Raw genomic sequence first — 27,444 nt, 5'->3', positions numbered from 1 at the left:
TGGACAGACAGATAATGCCAAGAAGATATCTCAGTTTGTGCCTTGGCAGACTATCAAAAAAGGGTTCTAGGTTTGCTAATGGGCTTGTGCTTTTCCCTGCTCACCTGGCATAACCGATAAGAGCAGATACAATGCTAAGCATTAGGAGCTATCTAGACAGTCCATGAGTGATTAAGAAGAGGTCAGTGCGGACAAACAAAAGAAACAACAGAAATAAAAAATGTAGACTGGGGAGGGAAGCAAGGTCAAGGAATATGTTAACAGAAAGATCCCTGAACAGTTATAAACAAAGCTGTTGTAGCCAGTTTTCTTCTAAGAGATTATTTAGATGCCCAAAGGTGGCTGGGTATCTGATAGCACTTGTCAAATAACTTAAGTCCCTTAAGTCAACAGGCACTCAGCACTCTTGGTGCAATTTCAGTTTGGAACATCAGTGCCTCAGAATATCTAATCTGCTGCAGGTGATTTGGCTTCTTTGGTTTGGTTGTGGGTTTTGGTTTTTTCCTTGCTTAGACAGTTACATAAGTATATACTGCAATAATGCAAGTATCTTTCCCTTTCCATTTGGGTTGCTCATTTCTCCTTATCTGGTCTGATTTTCTAATTAGCTATAGAATCACTTTCCTTATTGCAAATATAATGAAGTCTCCTGGCACAGGAATTAGGTATTTAGATAAATAATGAGGCTGTGATGCATTTCCAAGACACCTATATCCCAGATGTTGTGTTTTCTTTATTTACAATTTTCTGTTGATTATTTAGTAAATGTTCTTGTCACCTACGTCTTAGAAGACAGCATAAGAAATTGCTCTATGCTCAGATTCCCTTTGACATTCTTTAGTTTTCTTACCCTTGGGCTTTCTCTTAAAAAAATCCAGCCTTTTATTTTTGTTCTCTTCCTACATCCGTCTTTTAATAGAGTTCACACATTTATAGAGGAAGGCGAGAGTCTATGGATGGAATTCCTCTGCCAAAGCCTATTCAACTTGTTTCATGCCTTTGTGCTATCTTTCATTCAGGATAAGGGTCAACAGCCAGTGTTAAACGTCACAGTCCATTAGTCAATGGGGCAGCTTACACAGACAAGAATCTGCTATAAATCAATTCTCTTCACAGATAATCCACGTTTCACATGTGGTTTTTAAACATCATCTATGCTTTTCCAGTGGTTCAAATGGGAATATAAAAATACCAGCAAAAGGGTATGTTTATAATATGTACTTAATATACCAGGATTAATTCATAAGTGTCTCCTCTATCACTAAGTATTGGCATTGATATTGCAAGGTGTTAATATAGAACTTTAGGTCCATCCTCATGCTTATTTATTGGGATGCAAAGCTCTTCACTGTATGTTCTGGGAAGCAACACCACGCAGCCAGTGGTCAGTCACTCCCATAGGGATGCCCCTCACATTTGGTGCTCTCCTGCTACTACCCTACTGTGTGATTCAGAGCTGAACAAACTTCTCAGCATAGATGCAAATCTTTCATAACTGGTCTGAATTGTTTTCTTCATAAAGCTGTAGTTGGTAACTACTCAGAACTGCTCAACATTGACTTCTTTTTCTTAGCTTATCTTCACCTAGCTGATTCTCCCTTCTTCCCACAGCGCTTTGATACATTGCATGTAGCAACCTCTCTCCTCTGTCACTTTCTGTAAAACACAAATCCATTTATTTGGTGTAAACTGCATTCATTTTAGATAATTTGGCAACTATTTTGTAAATAACTCTTCTGAAATTTTTTCTTGTCCTTAATTTATTTGCTAGAGATGATTCTGAGCAAGACCAAAGGAGAAAGAAAAATGGTCAGCACTTACCCTGCTTTATGCATGACCTGTGTTGTTCAGATGGCTGGACTTTCATCAGATGTGTATAAACAAACTATATAGAGCACTTCAGCTCTACAACTGTGATTTATTATTTCCTAATTCCCACCCTGAATACTCAACTTGGGCCCCAGAAATGATAAACTTCAGTGATCATGTTTCAATTTATGGAAAAATAATTCTTGATGCAGTAACTCTTTTCCCCTTCTCTCTCTGCTTTCCTTGTGGATGTAGCAAACTATACAGCTGCTTAGTGTAAACAACCATTCTCTTTCTTACTGGGAATTGGTTGATTCTCTAGGTTGTCAATAGCTCCCTGGCTTTTATAAGATGTGAAGGACAATAATGTAACTAATATTATTTTAGCCTTCAGGATTGCCAGTTTATTGTGAAGAGCTGCTTATCTTAAAATACTTTGGTAGAGCTTCTGATGTAATAGGTAACGATAAACAAAGATGGAACTATTAACTGCTGGCGTCATCAAATATATTGCAGCTTCAGCAATTGCCTTCTGAAATATAGATGTTAAATTGTGTTTTGGCAGAACTCTTCAAATTAGTTAATTACTAGAGTTCAGAACATGGGGTTTAGTGAGGAAAACAGAGAGAGCTGGAGTGGTAACACTTAACTCTGACCAGTATTTACTGGTTTACTCAATCTACACCACTGCTGCTTGGAGAACTCCCAGATTGCAACACATGGGCTGCAATCACACCACCACTGACAAACTCCTATGGGATTAGTACTTCACCAGGGGCTTCAGTTTTGCTACATGTGACATTTGTAGCAAAATACACCTTTAATGTGTAGCTAACTATAAGCAAGATTTGTCTTATGTAGGCCCAAATATTATTTTGTGAACATCTACCTGTGCGTGCTATTTGCTACCTAACCTAACACTGTGCCTATGTTGTGACATTTGTCTGCTTGTCTTCAAGGGCTACACTTGACTTTCTGCAATGCTTCTGGGTTTACCATATAACCTGCTCCAGTCTTAATACAGATGGACAGTCTTCATTTATTTGGTGACAAAATACAGTTGAGAGGGATCCTGAGATAGCCATATCTTTGTGCTAAGGAATTTGATCAAATTTAGCTGCACAAGTTTTTGCAACTCAAAACAGACTCAAAAATAAAGGGGACCATTTGCAATGGACATCAAATACACATAATCTAACCTCAGTGAGTACAACAGTTTAGTATGTCAAAGTCAAGCTCTTTTCTAACACATTAAAATACCTACCTATACATAGAAAGAACAAAATATGTATCTACAACTGTACTAAGAACAAAAAGTATTCTTTGCACAGTTCTTGATCAAATAAATGAAAAACTCGGTAATGTGACACACAATTTACTTTCTCAGTGGGAGGGGGAGGAGCTTCAACATCTTCATTTTTATCCCATGACTTGTCAAGGGAGCTGCTGCCTCAAAGCATCAACTCTTCTCTCAACACTTTTGAGTTTTCACTTTTCTATAAGTGAAACATGCCTTGATGATATGTATATATAGACATTTATACATAAATAAAAAAATCTATTTTGAAGGTCAAAGATTTTTTCCTTTTAAATTATTTTCTTCTTACAGAAACTTCCTAAACCTTGCTCTTTTGTTTTGAAAAACAAAACAAAATATTCCAGGTTTGTTCTGTGAGAAGACTGTATTCCTCAAAGAAAGTGAAAGCTGATTGTCTCATTTGAAGCTAAGAAAACAGACATGTAAATAATGATCTTGAGAGATTGCAACAGCAAGACAGTATTTCATCCAAGAGGGGCTTTAAAAGAAATTCCTCCACATACAGGCTGAATTAAAAAAATATTTTTATTTACAAGAGTAAATAATGTAGTGCAAGGCAAGTGGATTTAACCCTCAATAATGCATAGATTGATGCAATTTATAGTCTGAGATCTACATCATTTTGCAGAGGTGACTGCATGACAGCTGTAAAGGTTACACCCCTCCTACAGCCGTTTTACAGACATCTTTAAATCAGAGAGAAGGTATTTGCACTCCATACATGTTATCCGTATGTCCCATCCAACATCCAAATCAAATAAATTGTCACTTAAATACGTGTCTTTTAGAGTCATTAGAGAACAGGAAATAAATCCTTGCCAGTGTTATCTACAGAAGAATACAAAAATAATTTTTTGTTCACTTTGTGCCACCTGATCACACTTAAATATTCTTTTATTTATTCATTGGGGATCTCCTCTCTCTAATTAGTGGCTCTTGGCAGGAAGAGAAACATTTTGTTGTGTCCACCAGGAAATGTGGATGCTTGTAAAACTTTCACTAAAACTTAGCAATCATAACTAATATGTTATGACCATATTGCAAATATTCCTGGTGTGTTTTCTTTCAAAACAAAACACTTTTCACATTGAAAAATCAGCATGGAATATAAAATGCCAAAAAACTCATTTTTACCATTGCTTGTACTGAAGTCCTGACTGGTTTCCATGGAACTTGGAAAGTATGGGTGACTGGGTTTCACTTCTATGTAATTTCAATGATTCAGACTTGGACAACTTTGCTAATTTCACCAATAAATAAGCTCAAATGCAGTAAAAGCAATTTAATAAGAGATTAGACGTGTAAGTAAAACTCCATTAAAACCTGTGGGATGTTTGCTTATTTTTCAATTAGGCACAGACTTGGCAGGTTTCTTTCCAGGTCCTTCCATGACATACAGTATGATAGTGTGTTGGGTATAGTGAGATAATCTGCACCATCTGTTTGGAGTTAAACAAATTATAGGGATGGTTTTCCTCTACAGTGGAGAAGTCAGATCAGTGAACTTCCCTACAACTTCAGCTGTTGGACTGCATTATTAATGCCATGTAAGGGGTGGTTGCCAGTTCTTAGATTTGTAGTTGTTCATATCCTGTCTTCCCAATGGATGTCAACCTTAAGAAAACTACACTTCAGCTGGTGACAAGAGGACTCTGAGGGTTTGACTCCTGCTGTGATAAATCATTTGAAAGAGTAGGTTCATCTTGCTGTACTGCTCTGGTAGCATCCTCACTGTCATTCCCTAAGGAAGAAGGGACATCATGTGACAATGGTTCTGATCTTCTTCCAGGAGAATTATGAGCTTCAGAAGAAAGTAAAAAGAAATTATTTAAGAAAACCCCACTGTGTCTAGGAATCTATTAATCAATACTTAAGTATTACGTGGATGTAAAATTACATATAAAGATAATATTCAAAGGTTTGGAAATACTGAAAGAAGAACATAACTAAATACTTTTATAACTTTGTTGAATTATTCCCAAGTTACATAAATTAATAGCTGGTAATAAAAGAAAGCAGGATTTCAGGATTATTACGACAGGCTCTGTAACTCCTGACTGAATGCATTTGCTGATTCTGTTACTGGTGTTAAGAGTCTGAACTGGCTCTTACTAAGTTACTCAAATATACCAGCTCTTGGAACCTCACTTTTTCTCCCACCTTGCATCTGAAGAGATCCAATCCTCTGAAACAGGAAACACACTTTGAATACATATTGCAGAGACTACTTAGGGAATCAGTGTCATATAATTACTGTAACAGTACTGCATGTTGAGGGATGGGGGATAATCACACGCAGTTAAGGTTTTTATTAAGAATGTCCTTTAGCAAGAGAAGTTCTTCAGAAACCAACAAGTTTAAAATTATGCTTTGCTTCATCTACTCCTTTTTAATGATCAAAAAAATGACTTATGTGTTAAAGAAGTTACTGCTCAGAGGTACCTCTATCAAATCTAGAATTCTACTTTCATTTTTGAAGGTTTTACTGACCCAAAAAGATCACTACTCTTTCTTCAATTTTACTGTGACACATACTTACCAGATAAAGACTGAAAAGACTGCACTGCAAATGCAACAAGAATCGATAAAAGAAAGGTTCCCATGAAGTAGATCTGTGACAATAATTTTAAAAACATTGTTAGAGCAGTGCAAAGCCAAGCAGAGTTCCAAATGAACTGTACATGTAATAAAGGAGCAATACATACCAGAGTAGAGTGTAAAACATTGTTCCAGAGAACTCTCATGTAGAAATAAAGCAATGCTAATGAACATGGGCTAATTGATTCTTGGTTACTATTATTCCAGCACCTACAACAAGAAGACAAAAACAAATAATTAGTCCTCCTCCACAATTTTGTGGCATCAATCATCTGGGACTCTCAAATGGGTTTGCAGAACCAGTAATCCAGAAAAACAAATGAATATCATCATCACTGTCTCACAGATGGTGAAATAAAAATTTAGAAAGATACCACCTTAAACTTATTAAGCACAGAATACCTTACCCTAGAAATGTGTCTTTTTATTTTCTTACTAGTCAACAATGGGTCTAAGCATCCAGGCTTACTTTCAAAATAGCCACAGAACAAGTTCTGACTAATGTGAGTCAACAGCAGAAGGACTTGATTTAAAATTAGATGTACAAAATTTAATTGCCTACACAGAACACTGGTGCCAAAACTCTTTTAGAGACAATGCTGTCTAATAGAATGAAGTCAGAGCCTGAAGAGGGTTTTAGATGACTAGCACAAGGTACCCACCTCCTGTGGGGTGAGCTGAGCAGCTTTCTTATTTCTATCAAACAGGACCTCACCTACCAGGGGAGTTTAGACAGCTAAATCACAGGCCTCTATTTTAAGCTTCAATTGATTCTTTTTTAGAAAGCGAAGGAGGGAGCAATGACGTGTATATACAGATATATACCTTTTCTACATAAATTTTGTTATAAATATACATCTAATTTAGATGTAAAGTCACAGACTGTGTATATGTGTGTGTGTGTGTATATATATATATATATATAAAAAAAAATATATATATATATAAATATAGAAAAGTATGTGCCCTTTTGGACAAAATGGTATGATGATGGCAAAACCCTGCAGCATTGTCAACTCTGGAATTACTCTCACAGCAAAGCAGGTGGATTCAGCCCATGTAAAGGCAGAATTTAGACTCAAGCTTGCAATCCCAGATGGTCCAGAACCCCTAAGTATCTGACTAGCAGTTTCACATCCATTGGAAGCAATTTAGGGTACAAGTTCAGTCTAACTGCAGTGAACAACAATTTCAGCAGATTGCCGGTGAAGAGACAAATGAGGTTTCAATGTTGGTGTCATCTCCACCTTTCTGGATTCACTGAGTAGCAAAACAGATGATAAACCACACACTCATCATTCACAGCTTCATATACTGACTATTAGCTCCTGCTTCTTCAAATATTTGAAAGGCAATTCCACAAATTCACTAAATGCTGTGTAAGCTTCACATTCCCACTGTGCCTTCCAACATCTGTTGCTTTACCTGGGTAAAGGAAACCCAAGTTCTGTACTGGAAGCAGAGGACACTAGGTGGTTTGTCCATGAATAGTGCTGGCACAGGTCATTCAGGTAGCAGACCTATAACATTCTCAGATAATTAATATTCTGTGCCAGCCTGAACATATTTGCAGAATCAATAGGGAGGATTGCTATTATTCCAGTTACACATTTTTAAGTTCTGTATTAAATTATGCTACATTTAGAATTCAACTACTGTTTTAGACTGCATACAAACCACCAGTGCCTAACTTAGGAACTTAAATATATATTGAACTGGAAAAGACCTCCTGGATTATTGAATCCAGGGGCCCTGCTATTTCAGGAAACCACAAATAATCAGGCATAAACTGAAATATAATTAGGGAACTTAAGAATTTCAAGTATGTTGACCTTAACCTGCTTTAAATCACAAAAGTGAACAAAGTTATAATTATAGGAGTTGCTGTCCTGAAGAGTAAATTTACTCACATGGAAAATCAGAAGATGCTGATTAAGGGTAAAAAAGACTCACCTGTAATACAGCTCCTGAAGAAGTGATGTATTACTAGAATGTAATGCTTGATCAATTTCCAAGTGATCCAGAATGTAGGAAGGTATGGAGTTGCCCTCTTCCATGACAAGGGCCAAATTGAAGAAACCCTAACAGTAAAAACAAATGAACACTTTTTAAACATTAAATATCTGCATTTAAGCACCAAGTATCTAAATAATTATAACTGTCTTCCCTAAATTTGTTTAGTATAATGTGATATTCACTGAATAATTATGAAAGCCTTTTCTCCTAACCATATATTCAGGCAAACACTGAAAATGCAAAAGAAACATTAAGACGTTATAACATTGTTTTCTTATATCTTTTTACAGATGGTTTCTTTCTTATTTTGAATTGCTCTTTAAGTCCAGTCACCATATCAAACTGTCATTTTTTCTCCGAGGGAAAAACAGAGAGAAAGCAGAAATGGATTTCTGTTCTGTTACTGTTCAATCCCCCTTCACATAGCTCCAAAGATCATCAGAATCTGAATAGTGAAATTGAGAGCAGAAATTTCCTCCAGACAATTTAAGTCCTTAATCTTATGGTTTTGCTTATTTGGACAAGTCTTAGGTAACCCTGTGTCTCTTCAGAGTCACGAAGATGAACACACACGAGACATTTTACAGGATTCCCCATCACTTTGACTTTCATACTTTAAAGTAACTTTTTATGCATCTCTTCTTTCCTTTAGCTAGTTTAGCAGTAATGTTTTGTCCCAATAACCTCAAAACAAAACCCACCCATGCTATCTTTGATAAGTTCACATACAAGACACCATTTGGGGACATTGCCATAGGGACAGGGAGAACAGAATATTGCACCCAGGACATTTCAGGAGGGCCTGAGAACAGGAAACTCAGTGGTGAAACACTGCATGTCTTTGGTGATGTGACATGGTGTATTCTTTAATTATAAAGCATTTTATGATGAAACCTTCGTTAGTGAACAAAATTCGCCCTGGGATTCACTTGGTTTAATATACCAAGGGAAATGGGCCATTCTTCTTTTTTTTAATCATAAAATGGCAGAGGATAGGACTGGAATACAACCCAGCAGTCTATTAATTCTTCCTCTTGCAATATCAAAAATACTGAGGTCACAACTAAGCCAATTGCGTCAAGGTAAGGTAGCACCAAATTAAGGCATTTACCTTTAGCTTACAAAGCAGCCTAATTCTAAGACCATTAATCTATGCTAAGTTTATCTTCTATTATGAAACAGCAACTACTGACTCACAAGGTGTTTTGAAATAATTGTAACTTATTCTAGCAGGTTTCTTTGGTGCAGATGAGGCCAAGCAGAAGAACCAGTCACAGCTAAATTCTCCAAATGTTCTACCCTCTGGAGTTTTGCCATGACTGCAGACCCACCTGTGAATCCCCCTCCAAGGCTGCCTGGGCGTACATCCGCATGGACAGCTCCAGGTCTTTAGACTGGTTCTGGTAGCCATAGTAGTAGAAATCTCCCATCTTCAAATAAGCTGTGGAAGAAATCAGCAGAAGATCATTTAGACTATTTGTAGCAATAGAATTAACCAACTGTTAATTTGATGGAGAAATTAACAGTAATTCTGTTTAAAGCACAATACTAAAAGACAAATGTACTCTTTCTCTCTGGTTGTCTCTGTGGCTACTTTATATCAGCCTCCCACCAAAAATATTTATTCTTGATGAAATCTCTCATTGTTTCTCTTTAATGAATTTAATGAATGACATTGCTTTTACAAAATCTGAGGCTTGAGAGTCTTTATATTTCATTTATTTAGTTCCTTCTTCACTTGCTGAATCTGTCTTTGGACAACCTGAAGCCTTATTTAGTCAGATTAACCCTACTAAATTGGTGAAACTTAAAATCATGCCATCTATGTGTTTGCTCTGCACTTGACACTCTGGTGGCTGAACCTTTCCCAAAAGTTAAGAGAACGTCGCTGCTGATAATTTCATTAGTTTCAAACCCAATTCAACCTAGGACAACAGTAAGGATACAATTCTCCTGGTCTAGAAGGCAGCAACGCCTAGCAAACATTTTACAAACATCTTTCTGTGACATTGCACCATAATGAAATGCATCAACATAGAGGGCACTGACCCAGACAGGAGCAAGCATGATGATCATGTGCTACTGAATTTAAAAACTCCTATGACTGTGTCTACACTCACCTGACCTAAGCTTTCCTCAAATAACTTGAAACTCTTCTACACTTTGGCTTGTGTGTCTACACCAGCTACCAAGAAATCCCATGTGTTTTTACAGCGGGGCGAAATGGAATGACAGTTCCATCCTATGAGTCTGACCTTCAGAAGTTTTTCTAATGTGAGCTTGTACCAGTGGATCTACCAAAGGGTCAACCAAACTACACCTTGCTAAGGTGTCTACAAACTCCTCAGGAAAGCTATCAGTGTTTGTCAGCTCCTCTGGCTTCAGGCTATATCCATGTGGTATTCAGTTTCCAACTTTTAAATTTCCCACACTGTGTATTTAAATGAATAGCATGAATTATTTTTACACTCCACTTTTCCACACGCTTGTTACAAATGACTGAAGTGCTCCTGTGAGACAATCAGATCAATGTTTTCAAATATTCAGTAAAGCTTCCAGATACACCAAAATGACTTAGCTATTGAAGCCCTAGGTGTAGTAAAATTTAAGGCCTGAGGAATGTTAACTTATTTGCAAATAGACCTTAGAGAATCCTTTAGCTCTCCAAGGTAAGCTCTACGAATGCTGATAAACTCTGTACCCTAAGAGGAAAACTAATATTAAATTAGATAAGGAATCCCTTAGCCTTTATTAGTTTCTCATGACTCAATTATGATATGGAAGTATATTTACTTTTGGATTTTCCCTTTGATAAACCAAAGGGCAGGAGCTCCTAAAGTCTACTGCTTTTTTTTTTCTTAAACTTTGAGTCAAAATTGCTCAGACTCCTAAATATCTAGCCCTTCCTCAGGGCCTAGCTTTTTTATTTTATTAAAATTTTAGCCATTTAATGCAATAAAAAGGAAATTTTCAAAAAACCTGTGCTGAAATAAAACACTTTAATTACCTTTAATTATCCTGATATTCCTATCAAAACATGAAAAAGCAAATGTATGATTAGAAGGAATTAATCTTCCCTCCCTCAACCTGCTTACTCACATAGAAGTTGTGACAAATGCAGTCTGTGAAATTTTTAAAAAAAGTAACATTAAAATTTAGAAAGAATACTTTATACATACCAAATGATGGAGCATTGACTTGAGAAACTGAGAAATTGTAGTATCTCCAGACACAATCAGTTGCTAGGTATTTTCTTGCTAGGTCCTATAAAGAAAATAATTGATTCATTCATATCCCAGGTAAGAGACTAATGGCACACGTTATCATTAACAAGGGTCCTTTCAGGATAATGAGTTGTGAATTCATTTACTCACTGGTCTTTCTTCACAGATGTGTGCTAAATTTGACTGTGACACTTCAATCCCAGTTTCAGCTGCTAAAATGTAATGCAGCAGAGCTTCATGCCTAATGTTAGATAAAATAAATTAATGAAAAACCTTACAAAAATAACATGCATTTTACTTGCAGTTAAAAAAAACCCAAAGGCACTAAACAAATGCATAAAATTGCCTACGAGCAAAATTTTGGTACAAAGTTTAAGAGCAAGAGGCTGGGAAATGCATGCAACAGCGACACATACAGGCAATGCTTGGTGTAACCTGCCATGCTGCATCTCAAGAATTTGCAGCCCTTTTCCTCCTGCATTGAAGCTACTGGCTCCAGTGTGTGTTTACTCAAAGTGCCAGACTGATGGGAAAGAAGAATTGATACTAAGCCCAATTCTCTATTTAAATGCTTCAGATAAAATGCTCTTAAAAGACTCTACTTAAAGAAAATCTATAATTAACTTGGCTGTGTATATATCTGTCTAACATTCATCTGAGTATTTCTTTGGTATGCTTTACCTTTCATTTATGTGACTTGTCTTATTCTTGTCTTTTTAGACAGAGCTTCTTGAAAAAGAATTTGTCTCTCTTGATATTTGAATGTATGAATAGAAAAACAGTCTCTGTCCCTCTAAGGACTTTATGCATCTCACTGATTGTAAAGTAAGTAGTAAAACTTAATATTGCATTTGTAGTATAGCAATTCAGTATTCTGACTAGATGAGAGCATCTCTCATATTCTCTGCCACTCATCTACTCTATACTATGAAGACTATGCATTTAAAATTAAGAGGAAGTCTTTAAAATCATGTGTGTAGTTTTAAAATCCCAAAACAATAAACCCCACTTGGTGTACTTTTTTCCTTCTGAAGTCTCCTGTTAAAGGGTAGTGCTGCCAATGATTTTCTCCAAAACACAAAGGTAAAAACCACGGCAAGTTTCAGGGTTCAATGGCTTGTTTAACTGGAAGCTAACTGGAAGATATGGTCAAATACACATTTGACTTCAAGAGTAGCTACCTAAGCAAAACCACTTCAAATCAAATTGTGAAAGCAGTTGCCCTTACAGAACTAGCAGATATAATCTCCTGTTATCCAGATATTTCTGCATGATTACAAATTATTCCTTGTACTTGCCCTGTAAAAACATCCAGTATAAGAGAGACCTGGGACTACAGAAGGAATTCAAGGGAAAGCTAGGAAATTGGTTGATCCTTAAGTCTCAAAGGGCAACTAAGAGAAGAAATTACATTTACAGCCTTTGCATCAGTCTTTGAAGATCAAACTACCATGACAGACAGATGTGTAAAACATGTGTCTGCAAACAATGACTGAAGAACACATATTACTTGGATGGATTGGCAGTGCAACAATTTATACCTATGCAATTTACACCCTGGCATCTCAAGTAGGACTCCAGATTTTCCCTACTAGCTCTTGAGCCCAGACTTTCTGGAATCTTTATGCTCTACCTGTCATCTACTTGTGGACTGCAAAGTGAGCTGGGCAGAGTCACAGGCTTGCACAACAGAATACACTACAAAAATATCAACAGAGGTTTGCAGTGCTCAGAAGTGGGTTCAAGTCTAATAAGAAATGTCTGTGATGGACTGAGTGAGAAGATACTTCTTCTAGGAATGGGTTACTCCAGAACAGTCCACTGACAGTTTCTTGTAGATCTCCCTAGCCTGAAGCACTAATTCAGTATTTACAGGGGGAAGCTGCAGGACTAAATGAGCCCTTGTTTTAATCACATACGACAGTCTGATGTTTGCACACACAATATCTGATGGTCATGCCTACAGAGGCTGCTAGGATGGAGCATTAACCTCGACACTATTTTGAAATCTCTTGACTGGCTCATTGGATATTATAGCCCCCTATTATACTTACACAAAAGACAATACTAACCATACACAGAAAACCCAACAAATCTAATCCAGCAGCTGGACTTTTCACGACACAGAAATATACAGATGAGAGAAGGTAAAATACAAGATTTGTTACAGAGAGAATAGTAAAAGTGAAAGGTGTTCCTCTGGTTAATCCAGTGCACATTACACAAATATTATGGGATGAGAACCACAGTTGATACAATATTTCACACTACAAACTCCTTGCTTTTCACTTGATTCTGTCAGAACTGTTGACGTACATTTTGGGTGAACTCCTTCCCTTTATGTCAATGGATGTTTTGCAACTGATTTTCGTAGTGTTACTGCTTTTTTTCTTCTTTGCAGTGATGGCCCATTATTAATTATTTTATCTTGTTATAAAGTAAGTGAAAAATAGAAAATATAGAGAACAGAAGAAACATACCATGAAAGCTCCAGATAAGCATTGAGAGCTTTTCTGATTACATGACCTAAGTAGCCATTCTTCTCTGCAATGTGTTTTGCCCAGCTGTGGAATAGAACAAATGAAAAATGAATGGTCATGCTCCAGTAATGTTATCCCAACTGACGTAGACTCAAAGAACACAAAAGGATATGGGATGACCATCTAACTTCTTCTGTAAGACAAACTATGGGATTTAACAGTAGTCACTGCATCAATCCTGTGACAATTTACTGAGAACATGAAATCCATTCATCTCTATAAGTGTATTAGAGACATCCTATGTTTTTATCTCGGCAATTTTTTTTAAGAAAACAAACAAAAGTTAATAGGTGCTATCAAAAACTATCTGCCTAGTTTTGATGCAAAATGCCAATTCTACCACATCACCGATATTTCTTGAAAATAAAAAACATAGCGTGGCTTTCTAGATACAACCTTTCAGAGTTGTTTGATACAATCTCTCTGAGTTGCTCTGGAAAAAAAGAAGTAGTAAAAGTATTCAACATCTCTTAAAATCTACTGGTCATCTAAATAATACACAGACTCATGCAAATCAAGTATTACTGCAGAAGAACTTTTTGCCATGGGGGTAAGCACTGTGAAGTACAAGGAATAAAGCCACGGACTTAAAAATCACTAATAATCAAAATAATCACATCAGAAATATATTCTCCTTTTAGAAATGGTTTCCTTACTTACATGACAGCTTTTTCTGGATCTCTAGGGAAGTCTTCCATATTTCCTGTGATGTAATAGAGAGAGCATCGCAAAGTCCCCTCTATATGCCCTCCTTGGGCAGCTTTATAGAAATAGCGTGCAGCAACTGTCTGTGAAGAAACAGGACACAATTAGCAACTCTGCATTAATAAACTTTATTGAGATTTCTTCTTCAGGACTCTGTTCATCATAGGAATAAAAATAGGTAGCTGTCTAATGAGGGTAAGATAGTTTAACTACTGTTAGTGTACTTAGATGAAATGAATTCTTCCAAATTTTTAATAGTTTAGGCTAGAGAAAGCTTTGAAAAACATGTATTTGGGTAATATATGGAACACCAAACAGAAATGTGTCTAAATGTTTAACTAACACTCACTGACACAAAAGTCTTGCATGCACTGACAAAAGTCAAATTGGTTATTCACTAGTAGGAAGATTATTAAGGCATCCTGGAGAACAGAACTTGTGATGCCAAATAAGGCTGTGGAGCAGCAGCAATTCTCTGTATGTTCAGCAGACCACAACTACAGTGCTCAAATCTTTGAAACTGGTTTAAAAAAGATAACACAGATGGAGTAAGCAGGGCCAAAGCTACAGAAGTGGGAAGGCTGTGTGACATTTTACCCACAGGAATAGTAATTGGTAAAGTAAACCAAACCAGCATACAACCCAAAATAATTTATTTCAGGAAATTTTGAACCATCAGTATATGCTTGCTGTTAGTGAGCATGGACTACACACTCCTTCTTGCCATTGGCTTTGATGAATAAAGAAACCTGGGCACTTTTAGGTGTACTCTTATAATCAGTCCACTCTGAAATGTGTTTTTTGATCCCTGGGGAAGGAAAATGTGTTTGCCAGATGCACATGTTGGTGAGCACTGCTGCTGTTGGCAGCAGAAATGCTCATTGTCTGGAGTATATCCAGATCCCAGGACTCAAAGGCCACACTGGAAACATTTTTTAGCTCTAAGTATGAGGTCTGACAACATTTATTACAGTTTACCTCACTACATTTTTGCTGCTGTTCATACACTTCTTCCAAGTTATTTAAAAGAAATATAAATAAAGTAGACCATTCCTATTAGGGGAAAATTTATTTTGCACATATGTTAATGGGTTCTGTGACAGAAAAACAAAATACTGCCATCTACCAGGACTCTATCAAATACCTACATTTTCAAGTCTGGATTGGAGGCCTCTCACTGCAGCTCTGAGGCTCACAGAAGCTATGTGAATGTAGCATAGCTGTTCATGGGTTCAGGGACAAGATTGTACTTCTTTCAGTTATTGTGGAATGCCTTCCCTATAAACTTTCCAATCCAAAACTGAGAACCTGAAAGATCACATGGTGTGAGAGCACACACTATCCTTCCTGGCTGCTGTCACTGGAAGGAGTAAAACCTGCACCTGTTTTGTTTCTAAATTAAAAGAATACGAACACATGCATATAATTTTGACTGAGATATTTGAGAAACATCTCTCTCTCTCAACAATCTGACTGAATCCCCAGTAAAATCCTTCTTTATGATAAAAGGTATCAAAATCTAACTTAGGGTGAACGGAGCAATCTCAAGAATGAGGCAGAATCTTCTAAACAGGGCCCTAATGTAAGAAATAGTACCATTAAATATTTACTCACTTGATTTCTACCAGATACTCCAGGGTAAATCCCATCTAAATATAGGACACCAAGGTTGTATGATGCATCTGGATTTCCCAATTCTTCGGCAATTAACCAGTGCTTGGCAGCTCTCCTGTAGTCTCTTTTGAAATTGTGGTAATACCATCCTAATCCATTCACTGCCTGGGGCAAGCCCTTAGGGAAGGAGAAGAGCAGTCTCAGGTCACACATTTGACTCTGCTTTTTGTCACTTCTGGGACTAGAGGTTATAAAGCTTTTTGTCCCCCACTACTTTTCTCTGTGGCCTTGTATATAGAGTGAGGAATAAGACTCCAGTGTCACCTTATTCTACAGTCTCAGCCATGACTTTCACTTGTTGACAAGAACAAACTGTGACTAGTTTTCCCTGTCTCCTCTTCAAAGCCAAACAGGACCCTTGTTCTTGTGAACTCCCAGAAACTGGTTGACAAGATTAGCAATCAAAAAACCCACTTCTTTTAAACTAGAACATTTCCTTCAGAATAAATAGAAAGCAAAGTACACAGAACTTTGTAATGCTGCTTTCAAAATACATTTCACCAACATCGTACAGATCAGCTTATAATATTGCTACTTGCTATTACTAAGTTGCATCTTTGCATCTTGGCTCAAGAGAAAATCTTGAGACAGTTTTTATTGTTGCAATGAGTCACCACTTCCTTGCATAAACTGGTGGATCATATGGGGCTGTAAGTATGCCAGCAGTGTTACTAACTTGCACATTAAAATGCAAAAGCCATTAAACTTTTCAATAATTATGATGTTGTTTCTGTATAGAAAATGTGCATTGGAGCACAAGAACCCAAGTGTTTGAGTTCAAGGACAGTAAGGAAATTGATGTCTCCAGGACTCTTCCAGGAAGCGGTTCCTCAGATCCTGAATCAAAGGTATTTTGACGACATCATAAAAGCCTCTCAGTTTATTTAAGCCTTTCCCAAACAGGCAGTAGAACAGATAGCCTCTCTTGTTTCAAAGGAATCCCAGAACTGGCACAAATCTTTTCTGATAGTGGTCAGCAGGGTAGTCCTACTGTCATAATCAGTAATTTAACAAATTCTGGTTCTAAGAGCTAGGAATGTATTCAAGGTCTAGGCACTCTTTCATTTTTATTCTAAGGACCAGATCATGGCCTGGGTAACCTGGCTGTCCTAGATCATTAAATGGAGTGAGGCTCCTCTGCTCTGTGGTGCTCAGTGTTTCTCTCTACTATGGAAATAAATCAGGAGACTTTGGGACATCCAGGTCCTCTCCCTTTATGCTTGGGAATATGAGGAAAAAACATATTCTTGGATCAAATATTCAGTCAATAATTGCTTAACTAACATCAAGTTCTAAAAGATGTAAGTAGAGAGAATTTTTTTTTTCTTTCACAGAAATTTTGGCTGATTTTGAGTGGTCTAGTCTCCCAACTTGGGCAAATAAGGCTTTCACCATTCATGGTGATAATACTGGAAGAAGCAAGCAGTATGACACAGAATTATGGTAACAGGCATTTTATATGAATCAGAGTTCATAGTTATTAGCACCTAGTACAGAACTACTACAGTAAAATATTTATTGCATTTTACCTTGGCTGCCGCTTTCTTCATCAATTCCAATGCGAGTTTTATATTCTTTTTCACACCCTGACCCTAGGAAACGGATATGTGAAACAATCACTGTTCACAAATGCAGGCTGGTAAAAATTCACTTAAGTGCATCCAAAATGCCTTTTAATATTGATACTATTACCTACAAAGTGTCATTCAGCTTTAAACAGTTACAACAAAACAAGCAGCTTTGTGTTCATTCTTCCTCCAGAGCTTTACAAAATCTCAGTGTTTCAGCCTGGAAATATTTTTTCACCAGTATATTCAAGTGATTTTTATGGGTAAATAATATCACAGATCTTCAAGTTTGAGCAACTAAGGAAGAATAAATAGCATTTAAAGGGGCACAGGTTGTACACAGTTTGGCAGTGAGTAAGAGCTCTCAGGTCTCCTGAAAAAGGATGCTAGAGTGTCTCTAGAGGAAATGCACAGATGTCATGCTTATGATGTCCACATAAAATAATTCCAGACACAGGTAAAAAATTATGTGTGCTCAAAATTGACACAAGCAAAACTTAAGCAAGCATTTTCTAGAGAAAAACTCTCCACTGTCAAAGGAATGAGACGAAGACCAAGCAGTTCCTCGTCACCTAAGCATTAGTGCTTGAATGTCTTATGGGTGACATCACTTAGCTGATACAACTTATTTGACTTAGGTAAGGTCATACTTCAGTTTAGCATCTTCGGTCTACTGCTTCTAGCAGGGCAAAACCAACTGCATGCAGCGATAATTTAATACCAACTAAAAAAAACCATCCTAATAAAGGGCATTCTAAGAAAGGATCAAACTTTTACCTACACCTCTGCACCAAAGCCTATGCCTACTAGCTGGTTGGATTCTTGAGGTGACAAGACATTAGGAAAAATTAGGATCCACAATTTGGGCGGTATTTTGATCCTGAATATGGAGAGGAATAATGTAAGATTGTTTTTAACTTGCTCTTTTTAAAATTTTTGTGCCTCTTTTTGGTGAAAATCAGCATTAGCTTCATACCTATTGATTGATTTTCAGAGTAAATCTAAAGCACTTGTATACACTCTTACCATGTGTCATTGCAGATAACTTAAAACATCATGTTAAAGGAATGACTATTTTGAAGTGAAAACATGAAATATGACTTACCTTAAACAACACAATGGCGTAATCATATATTAACACTGGATCTTCTGTTTCTATTGCACCCTTTGCATACCATTCTATTGCAGCTTCAGGATTTTTTGCCACACCTTGTTGGCCCCAAAACAGCATCTGAGCCAAACGTTGCTAAAAGAAAACAACTTAAGTAGTAATGCTAAAAATGCTGGTATTGAAACTGAAATTGCAGGAACAGACTTTTGCAGGCTTAGATGCATTTCAAATATGAGAAGAAACTAGTATACACCCTCAACAGTTTGAAAACAACTGGTTAACAGAAATATTCAGAGAGCTTTTCAGTGGTGGAATGCACTGATGCTAACTCTCCAGCAGGCTTATTTTTACAGCTGTCAGTATCATAGAGTCTGGATTGATTTAAGTGCAGAGGTAAGTGACAGATTCGATGCATGTAAATGGCTCGGTATTACAATATACTGCTACTGGTCTCAGATCAGCAGCAGTAATTGCAATGTATCAAATACAAAGCCAAGGAAAAGGATCAGAGAAGGAGGTTGCCAAGACTTGAAGACTCTTCCCTTCTGCTTTGCATCATTGTTATGGCATTTGCATGGTTCTTGGATATTATTGAACAGGAATATGAGAAGTAGTCCAGGCTTGGAATAAAGAAGCAATTCTGGGTGGAAGGGGGAAAGTCTGTCTGCTTTCAGCTGCAACTTTCCTACATGGTCTATAGATGCACATTCTTAAATGTGTCTAAAACCAAGAACGGGGAAATTTATTGCTTTATACCTGTGCAGCTGCATTTCCTCTTGTTGCTTCATGTTTTAACCACATAAAGACATCACCATTCTCTTTTGTTTGAGCTTTTAGCAGTTCATCATCCATCAGTCTTATAGTTTCAACAAATGCCTGAAGAGTAGGTGAACAGAAAAAAATTAACTTCTACATGAATTTCACAATGGATTTCTACATCTGCTATCAAAATGAAAATGTTGTCCATGTCCTGCTTATCCCTAAAAATCCATGATCAGTTCTGGATTTTAAAATTCTCATCACTGTAAAAAGCTGTAAGTCCATTCTACACCGGAACGATATGCCAAGACACCAACAACTGAAAAAAAACCAAACCCAAACCATCTTTTGGTTTTAAAAATGACAAAGAAGTGTATTTAAGTCTTTCAATGCTTTAATATTTCTATAGAAATCGCTTTCAAAAGATTAAAAAAAGACTGGCAGAAAGCTTGATGAAGACCTGACCCACAGCACTCTCATCTAGGTAAGTCTCTAGGTAAGTCTGCCAGCTTTTAGTTCTTCAGCAATTAGAATCTCTCTATTTTTGTACAATAATCATGCTTTCTGATAAACCAGGATTCTAGCACTAAGCTACCTTGACAATTCTTAAAGTTGTTTTACCTCCTGTTAGCAGCCTACTCTGAAATTATTTTATTGTAACTTTATCAGATAACTATTTAACAACCAAGTAATTACTCTGATTACATAAAAGGTTAAAGTATGGAGAGGACAATTCATCTTTTGCAGGAACTTCATGATGTCTGTCTATTGAAACAGCAGATCAATTGCTAAATAAACACATCCAATTATATTAATAATTAAAAGTCTGAGTGAGGATTCAGGGGCCAAGAATAAGGCTTGGACTTTAATAAAAGACAGGCTTGTGGACAATTCTGAGGATTTGAGTCTGATATTGATTTTGATTCCCCCTTCCTAAGAAAAACAGTAATGATACCTACATATAATTTGGGAGATTTTGTAACAATCACTGGATCATAAAATGATTTGGGCTGGAAGGGACTTGTAAAGACCATTTAGTCCAACACCCCTGCTAGAGACAGGGACACAAATCAGATGAACCAATATTTGTAAATCAAGACAAAAATCTTCTGGTCATATAATAAGAATATGAAAAATAACTTGCACAGAAAAAAATTCAGATACACTTATAATTTTTTTACCTGTTCCCCTTTTATATTGTGTTGATCCAGGGATGTCTTTATTGCAATATTGCTGTAATAAGCATAAGACAGCTCCAAATCAAGTGGATAGTTATTAATCCCTTGGTAATGTTTATAGCCAAGATTCATCACAGAAAGTCTCTCGTTCCCCTGAGCACCAACCAAACTATATAACAGTCCCTATAGGGCAAAAATCAACAGACATAAACAAGAATGAATTCACTGCACATCTCACAAGTTAAGCACTTCCTAAGAAATTTTTCAGGGAACAGAATGTTCATTCTGGTAGCTGATATACTAGCTGTATTATGTAAATACAGTTACAGAAGCAAACACAGCCCATAAAGTAGTCAAAGTGTCTTATGTTTGCACAGAAACACTGGAAAAAAAAAACCCTAGGCTCTAAATACTTTTCAAGTATTGCATTTATTCTGTCATCACTAAATGTGCAGCAGCTTTTTAATGTCATTTTACTATGGTGTTGTTTACACTCTGACATTTTTTATACTCAGCAGTGACTTAACCAGTCCCACCGATGCCAGCTGGAGTTTTCACAGTAAATTCTGTGGAAACATATGGAAGCTAACAAACAGCATTTGAGAATCTTACCCTAGGGATCTGACAGGACTAGTCAGATGGAATCTATGGCTGATAAGGTTTCAGCACAAATCTCCCCTGAGATACATCTTAATTGGTCTATGCACCACACATTTGCCAAAAAAAATTTCAGCACTACTATTATTTTTCACCTGCACAGTAAGAAAACCAATGGCGTCCCATCTGTGCTGGATATTAAATTGTTTCCTGCACTACCTGAAGCAGATCCAATGATTAAATTACTTAGCCTCCATAATAAGCACTGTATGCTCTATAATTAGGGTATAAAAAAGGTTCCTTTCTAAGGTTTCTTGGTTTTGAAGAATTGCAGGTGAGCTTTGTCTCTGACTGGCCTGTAAGAGGTTCTTCTGATTTAGTGTCCTCTAACCACAACAGACAGATCTGCTATTCTTTATGAGTGTTTTATATTTTACTATTATTATTATACCACAATTAAATTTCTGTTGGCAATATTAGTGTCGCCTTCTTCCCCTGACATATAAACACCTTTCCTTTATTTCATGTAGAACACATTGAAACATTTCAGTCATTTGCAAGCTGCCTAAGAGGTCTCAGGAGTTCTCAAACTCTGCAGTTGCTCAGTTGAAGTTTTTTTATAGAAGAAAACTGTTCTACTATGGTTACCCTTGCTCATTTCACCACAATATACTCAGTGTCACATTTTTGCACACTCTAAAATCAGACTTCTTTCCTGACTGTACTATGCAACTTTTCAAATTTAGATTTGCCTGATCTGGGACTTTTTTCCTACCTGTCTTCAAATTACTGTGGGTGACTCAAGGGCTCTTCCTCATCCTGGCTCCACAGTGACTAGGAAAAGCAGTACTTTCTATGCTCTTCACTTTACTACCATTTTTAGATCTTTACTATATCACTGATGTCCTTGTTCTGCTTGAGCAGGATAAAGCTTCCCACCATCCGGCTTTCATTAAGATATCACTGCCATCAAGGGATTTATTAGTAGCTTTATTGGAGAATCCCTTCAACCACCTGGATCTGAGGGCCATTTAACTTTTTTTTAATTCAATGGATCATCCCATTTCTTAATGTCTTTAAAGGTAATTAATTTCACAGACACAACACCACCTATAAATATAGTACCTTTATACGATCCACAGGCACACCAAGGCCTGTTTCAAATATAACTGCAAGGAAATAGGAAGCCTTATGGTATCCACAACAACTGGAATCCACCAGGAGAGGGACAGAGGAGCCCAAATTGCTGAGGCCATTGGCACTGGACAGATCTTTCACAACCTTCTCAAATATCCTCCGGCCAACTTCTACAACTGTATCACTTCCATCTTCTAACACCAAAAATAAAATATAGAACACACAGTTGTTGTAAGAGTTAAAATTAGGAACCAATTTCCCCAGAAACTGAGTAACAGACAGAATAATAGATTCTGTTATTTCTCAAGCTGAATGGTTTTCTCAATAGAGACAAAATTCCTAGATAAATAAAGTATTACTGAATAATAACTGAATAATTACTGAAGGGTGAAAAAAAAATCCAAAAGACCATCTCAAAGTAAATAACCACTAAAAACATAAGGATATTTCTATGATTCTTTCTACCTAGTAAGCCATCTTTCCATCTGCAGCATATTGCAACATATAAGCCACTTAACACTCCTTTATTAAGTTAGCTAATACGAAAAAAAATGTATAACACATTAAGCCAAATGATACTAAAATACACAACAAATATTGTTATTTATTGTTATTGTTGAGTTATTTAAGAACAATTTAAAAAAAAGAAACACGATTACCATCTGGACTACTGAAATCCATCTCTTGTAAGAGTTTGAACAAAGTGTGGTACTTTTCCCTGAGCTCTTTTCCCCACATGAAAGCATCACATTTAGATTTTTCTCCATATTTGTGAATCAGCTCCAAATAATAGTTTTCATAGTAACCTAGGGAAAGCAACATATTTAAGACATGAAAGCTGAATTTTTGGCCTTGAAATGAAGTTTCTGACAGAAAAAAAAAAATTTTAGTAAACTAAAAATTAATGGACAGGATGAGCACACCCTTAACACAAAGCTAAAAACTCACCCAGCTAGCACAGGCCAGTTACAAATACATTTAGATTTCTTCTTACACACTCTGGTCACAACACATTCAGTTGAATTCAAATGAGAAACATAAGCTAGTTTTCAGCACAATATTTAAGCCATGTCATTCTCCTTTCACCAAAGTGGACACTTTCATAGAAACCTGTTGACTACTGAATGTTAGGCAACTGTGGCAGAAACATTCTAGCAAAATCCACCCATTTTCCTTTAGGGTAATTTTGAAAATGAAATGGAGGAAATGAAATTGCATAGCATACATGAAAGCTTGAGAGTATTTCTTTGTCCCTTTAGGCACCTGTCTGATTAGAGAAGACAGATCAAGATGATTTGAGTAAGTTTTTATTCCATGACACAAAAGTATTTGCAGGGACAAAACCCCAGTTTTAGCTACCAGTAACAAGACTAAACTCTTCAAATTGCATTTTTTTCTTGTTATGGCTGAATTTAATTTTACTTTTGATGATCAATATTCAGATTGCTAAAGGAAAGAAAACAGATCTCCAAAGATGACAGTTCAAAATTCATGTCATAGATCAATACTTACAACTTCTGTGTGTTTTTTCGCCTTGCCTTACAATATATCTGTAATCATAAACTATTTCTTGAATGTCCATACAACTCTCGTAGTAAAGTTCAATTTGTTCCACTGTGTCTTTGTCATGAAGAGGATTAGAAATCTGTAAAAAGGCAAATGATGGATAAATGGCATCCCCAGTGTCTGTTGTTGCGTATGCTCAACTAGAAAGATGCATTGTACACAAATAACAAAAGGAAACAGATTGTTTGCTACAATCAGCTTATCTGGCACACCATGTTAGTGTGTCAGACAGCCTGATGCTGGCCCCAGGAGACCACTGTCTATTTAAATGGTCAGCATAATCCAAAAATCACAGATGAATTTCCAAAACTGACCAAACCCATGTGACTTTTACCATCAGTTTCATCAAAACCACAGCTTAATCAAAGATATCCAACACTGTATCATCAGAAACTCTGGGAACGAAGCAATAGTGAAAATATTAAATATATTAAATATATATTACATTATTATATCAATATGATTAAATATAGATCTACAAACACTGCTTTACACTCTCACTTCCCAAAGTATTATCTTTTAGCATTTGAAAGGGTAACTAATATAGCTAGATTTCAACAGAAAATTATCATATATGACATATGTTCCCAGATACTATTGTGCTTCATAGCTAGTTTATCACTTGATGAGCACTCCATATGAAAAAATAAAATATAGTCACAGTTGGCTGCTAATATTTCAGCATTTCCAAGCAGTGCTCTTGCTCACCTGTTCTGTTTCCAACACATTGAGGCGATAGTATTTCACAGGTCCAAAGAACGCTTCAATGCCATTTACGTACCCACTGCCTCCAAGAACGAAGTATCCAGCAGTGTCATCATAATAGAAATCTTCCCTAAAACTTGAGAACATGAAAGAGAAGTAAGCTGACTATCTAGAGGTACTGTGAAAGAAGAAAGAGAAATTAGTATTTCTCAGAATTTCTGCAACTGATGGTCTTAAGCTTATTCCAAGTATCTCTTTCTTTTGTAATTTGTTTATTTTCAAAATTTACTCTGCAAAATTTACACTTTTGATATTATATGCATCATTACTTAAGCTCATTTTTTTCAGTTCCACCTTTCCTTTTCACTTTTCTAAAATCAGCATATGAAAATTTAAGTTATTTATCTCCTAGATTTATCTGTAACTTATCAATTTCTGGATTTAAAGCATGACAGAGAAGGAACAATCCCGAAGTCTGTCATGCAGTTCACTGTACGTAGTTCCCTTATTAACAGTGGCATTTTTTAATTATTTGCACAAGAAAGAGTCCATTTTAAATTATAGTGAAAGAAAACAATTAAAAATGCATTTAAAAAATATTCAGTTGCATAGAATAAAGGACAGAGTACGAATATTTTGGGTAGAAATTTTGCTCTCTAACAAAGCAAAGCAAGTAAGTATTTCCCTGGTGAAATACTATCTCCCACAGCAACAGTAAAACTAGACTTCAGTAAGGCCACAAGTTCATCTGAAGACTGATCTTAATGCCACTGACCTGCCAATCAGTTTTTAGTGAGGGTTATCATCTAGTACTAGACTAGATCATGCACCACATTAACTCATGGCATTAACAAAAATATTCAGCTGATGCTTAATGTAAGCACAATAAAGCAAACGGGTTTTGAAAGCATAGTGCAGAAAAAGACCACAGCATTTTCAAAATCAATTAGAATCTCAGTTACAAACTTGTGCTATCCTTCTCCCATTCTCTGTATCTGAACATACACACTCATACTACTCCACAAAGGGGAAAATGCTGCTTACGTAAAAGATTGATGATGATGCCTTCTCAAATTCTTCCCAACACTGCTTACTTCAATCTAAAAGACCACAAAACATTAATTACAATAAAAGAAATGTTATAGGGTACATTTATTACACTGTCTGGTTGCTCCAGGGGAGGTTTAAATTGGATGTTAGGAAATATTTCTTCACTGAAAGGGTTGTCAAGCACTGGAACAGGCTGCCCATGTTAATTGTGGAGTCACCATCCCAAAGTGTTCAGGAAACATGTGGATGTGGCACTCAGCACTGTGGTTTTAACTGATGTGGTGCTGTTCGGTCAAAGGTTGGACTTGATAATCTTTGAGGTTATTTCCAGCCTTAATGATTCAATGATTCTTGTTGATCCACAGCTCAAAATCCTTCTCCCCAGGGCTCTTCTCAATCTACTCTCTGCCCAGCCCGTGTTTGTGCTTGGGATTCCCCTGACCCAGGTGCAACACCTTGCACTTGGACTTGTGGAACATCACAAAGTTCACATGGGCCCACCTCTCAAGCCTGTCCATGTCCATCTGGATGGAATCCATTCCCTCCAGCACCTCAATTACACCCACAGCTCGGTGTCATTAGAAAACTTGCTGAGGGTGCGCACAATCCAACTCAATCAATCAAAGTTGATTTTCCAAAGCTGCATGGTCTGAACATCCCCTCACAACTTCTAATTTTAGATTTTTCATTCTTTTGCTATGTGAGCACATGCAATTTACAGTGTTTCTCTCAACCTCAGCTATTAAGGAGTTTGTCAGTTTGTAATTCAGTAGCAAGCATACCTGTCCACCCTTAAAGGAGAGATCCAGCCGAAACCACTGCTTCAGAGGAAGGCTGAAGCTAGTTTTCACTGCAAGGTCATCCCCTCTCATGAGATGCATCTGAATATGCACATAACCTGAGAGCAAAAAAGGAAGAAAAAGGAAACAAACACCACAGAAACATTAGCAGCAAGAACGGGTTTAGTAACGCATTGTTCACAGTGATTCTGTCCTCTTCATCCTCTTCAGCACCAACAACAGAAATCTGGCACTCACCAAGCCATACATGAGCTCTCAGAGAGTCCCACAGACAGCGCTCAACATTTCAGTTACACATCTCAGATGCTGATGCTCAGGCACCCACATGAAATCACAGTCTGAAAACCAGGGTTAAACAGACTAAACAGACTAAACCTAAGACAGACTGTCACAGTTAATCTCAAACATCAGAAAGCAGTTGTGATTTGCAGCAAACAGCAGAAGGGACCAGTAAATGATGGCATTCACTCAGCACTCAACTGGTGGCACGTGACTGCAATGATCAAATACAAGATGACTCTACCCTCCACTTCTTGGACCAGCAGAAGCTACACTCATGGTTGAGCTTTTAAGACCAGAACAGGCTATTATGATAATCTAGTCTAACACTGAGAATAAAACTGGCCCTAAAACCTTGCCAGACAAATCTCATATTAAGCTGGTAACTTCCATTTTTTTTGTTCTTCACAGAAAAGCATCCAGTTTATAATGGACATATTAATTACTGAAATTGGCTACATGACAGAGAAAATGAAAATGACAAAAATAACAGAGAGGAAGAGGTCAGTTGTCAAACTCACAAAGAAGATTGAAAAAAATGTATTATGAGAATGCCAGGAGTGCACTTTTAAATTCTGCATGCTGATTTCCTCTGGGAGCCTGGCAGCCAGCTCCCAGCCCTCTTCTGACAACAACAGACCCCCATGGCAAGTGTTGCAAGACTAAGACAGTGATACCTCTTAACTTTCTTCGGGATCAGGGAAACAGACTGGTTCTTGAAAAGTGCAATGTAGGCAAGACCTTGAAGGACTTTGACTTTTTCTGAGGCTACTTCCAATTATAAAAAATTTTCATGTTGTATATATATAT

General features: G+C 36.9%; 1 protein-coding gene across 3 annotated transcripts in view; it reads right to left on the bottom strand.

Annotated features, from left to right (window-relative positions):
- Positions 1–3,634: 3,634 nt before the first annotated feature.
- Positions 3,635–27,444, bottom strand: part of SEL1L3 (SEL1L family member 3) — a 32,938-nt gene continuing 9,128 nt past the window's right edge. Inside the window, exons 5-24 of one of the 3 annotated variants that reach the window (XM_059845047.1) lie at positions 26,338–26,453; positions 25,550–25,605; positions 24,509–24,641; positions 23,747–23,879; positions 22,894–23,040; positions 22,223–22,425; positions 20,504–20,683; positions 19,320–19,439; positions 18,558–18,698; positions 17,414–17,476; positions 15,825–16,001; positions 14,166–14,293; positions 13,446–13,529; positions 11,116–11,206; positions 10,921–11,005; positions 9,073–9,182; positions 7,679–7,806; positions 5,833–5,935; positions 5,667–5,739; positions 3,635–4,928 (exon numbers count right to left, since the gene is read on the bottom strand). In XM_059845047.1, the coding sequence (XP_059701030.1) occupies positions 4,759–4,928; positions 5,667–5,739; positions 5,833–5,935; positions 7,679–7,806; positions 9,073–9,182; positions 10,921–11,005; positions 11,116–11,206; positions 13,446–13,529; positions 14,166–14,293; positions 15,825–16,001; positions 17,414–17,476; positions 18,558–18,698; positions 19,320–19,439; positions 20,504–20,683; positions 22,223–22,425; positions 22,894–23,040; positions 23,747–23,879; positions 24,509–24,641; positions 25,550–25,605; positions 26,338–26,453 (2,441 nt within the window). In that variant the 3' untranslated portion in view covers positions 3,635–4,758. Of the gene's footprint in view, positions 4,929–5,666; positions 5,740–5,832; positions 5,936–7,678; positions 7,807–9,072; positions 9,183–10,920; positions 11,006–11,115; positions 11,207–13,445; positions 13,530–14,165; positions 14,294–15,824; positions 16,002–17,413; positions 17,477–18,557; positions 18,699–19,319; positions 19,440–20,503; positions 20,684–22,222; positions 22,429–22,893; positions 23,041–23,746; positions 23,880–24,508; positions 24,642–25,549; positions 25,606–26,337; positions 26,454–27,444 lie in introns of all 3 variants that reach the window. The other 2 variants (XM_059845049.1, XM_059845046.1) reach the window with 2 other exon arrangements.

The sequence above is a fragment of the Haemorhous mexicanus genome, chromosome 4 (assembly GCF_027477595.1).
Source record: "Haemorhous mexicanus isolate bHaeMex1 chromosome 4, bHaeMex1.pri, whole genome shotgun sequence".
NCBI classification, from domain to species: Eukaryota; Metazoa; Chordata; class Aves; order Passeriformes; family Fringillidae; genus Haemorhous; species Haemorhous mexicanus.
This window is presented reverse-complemented; position numbering and strand designations above follow the sequence as displayed.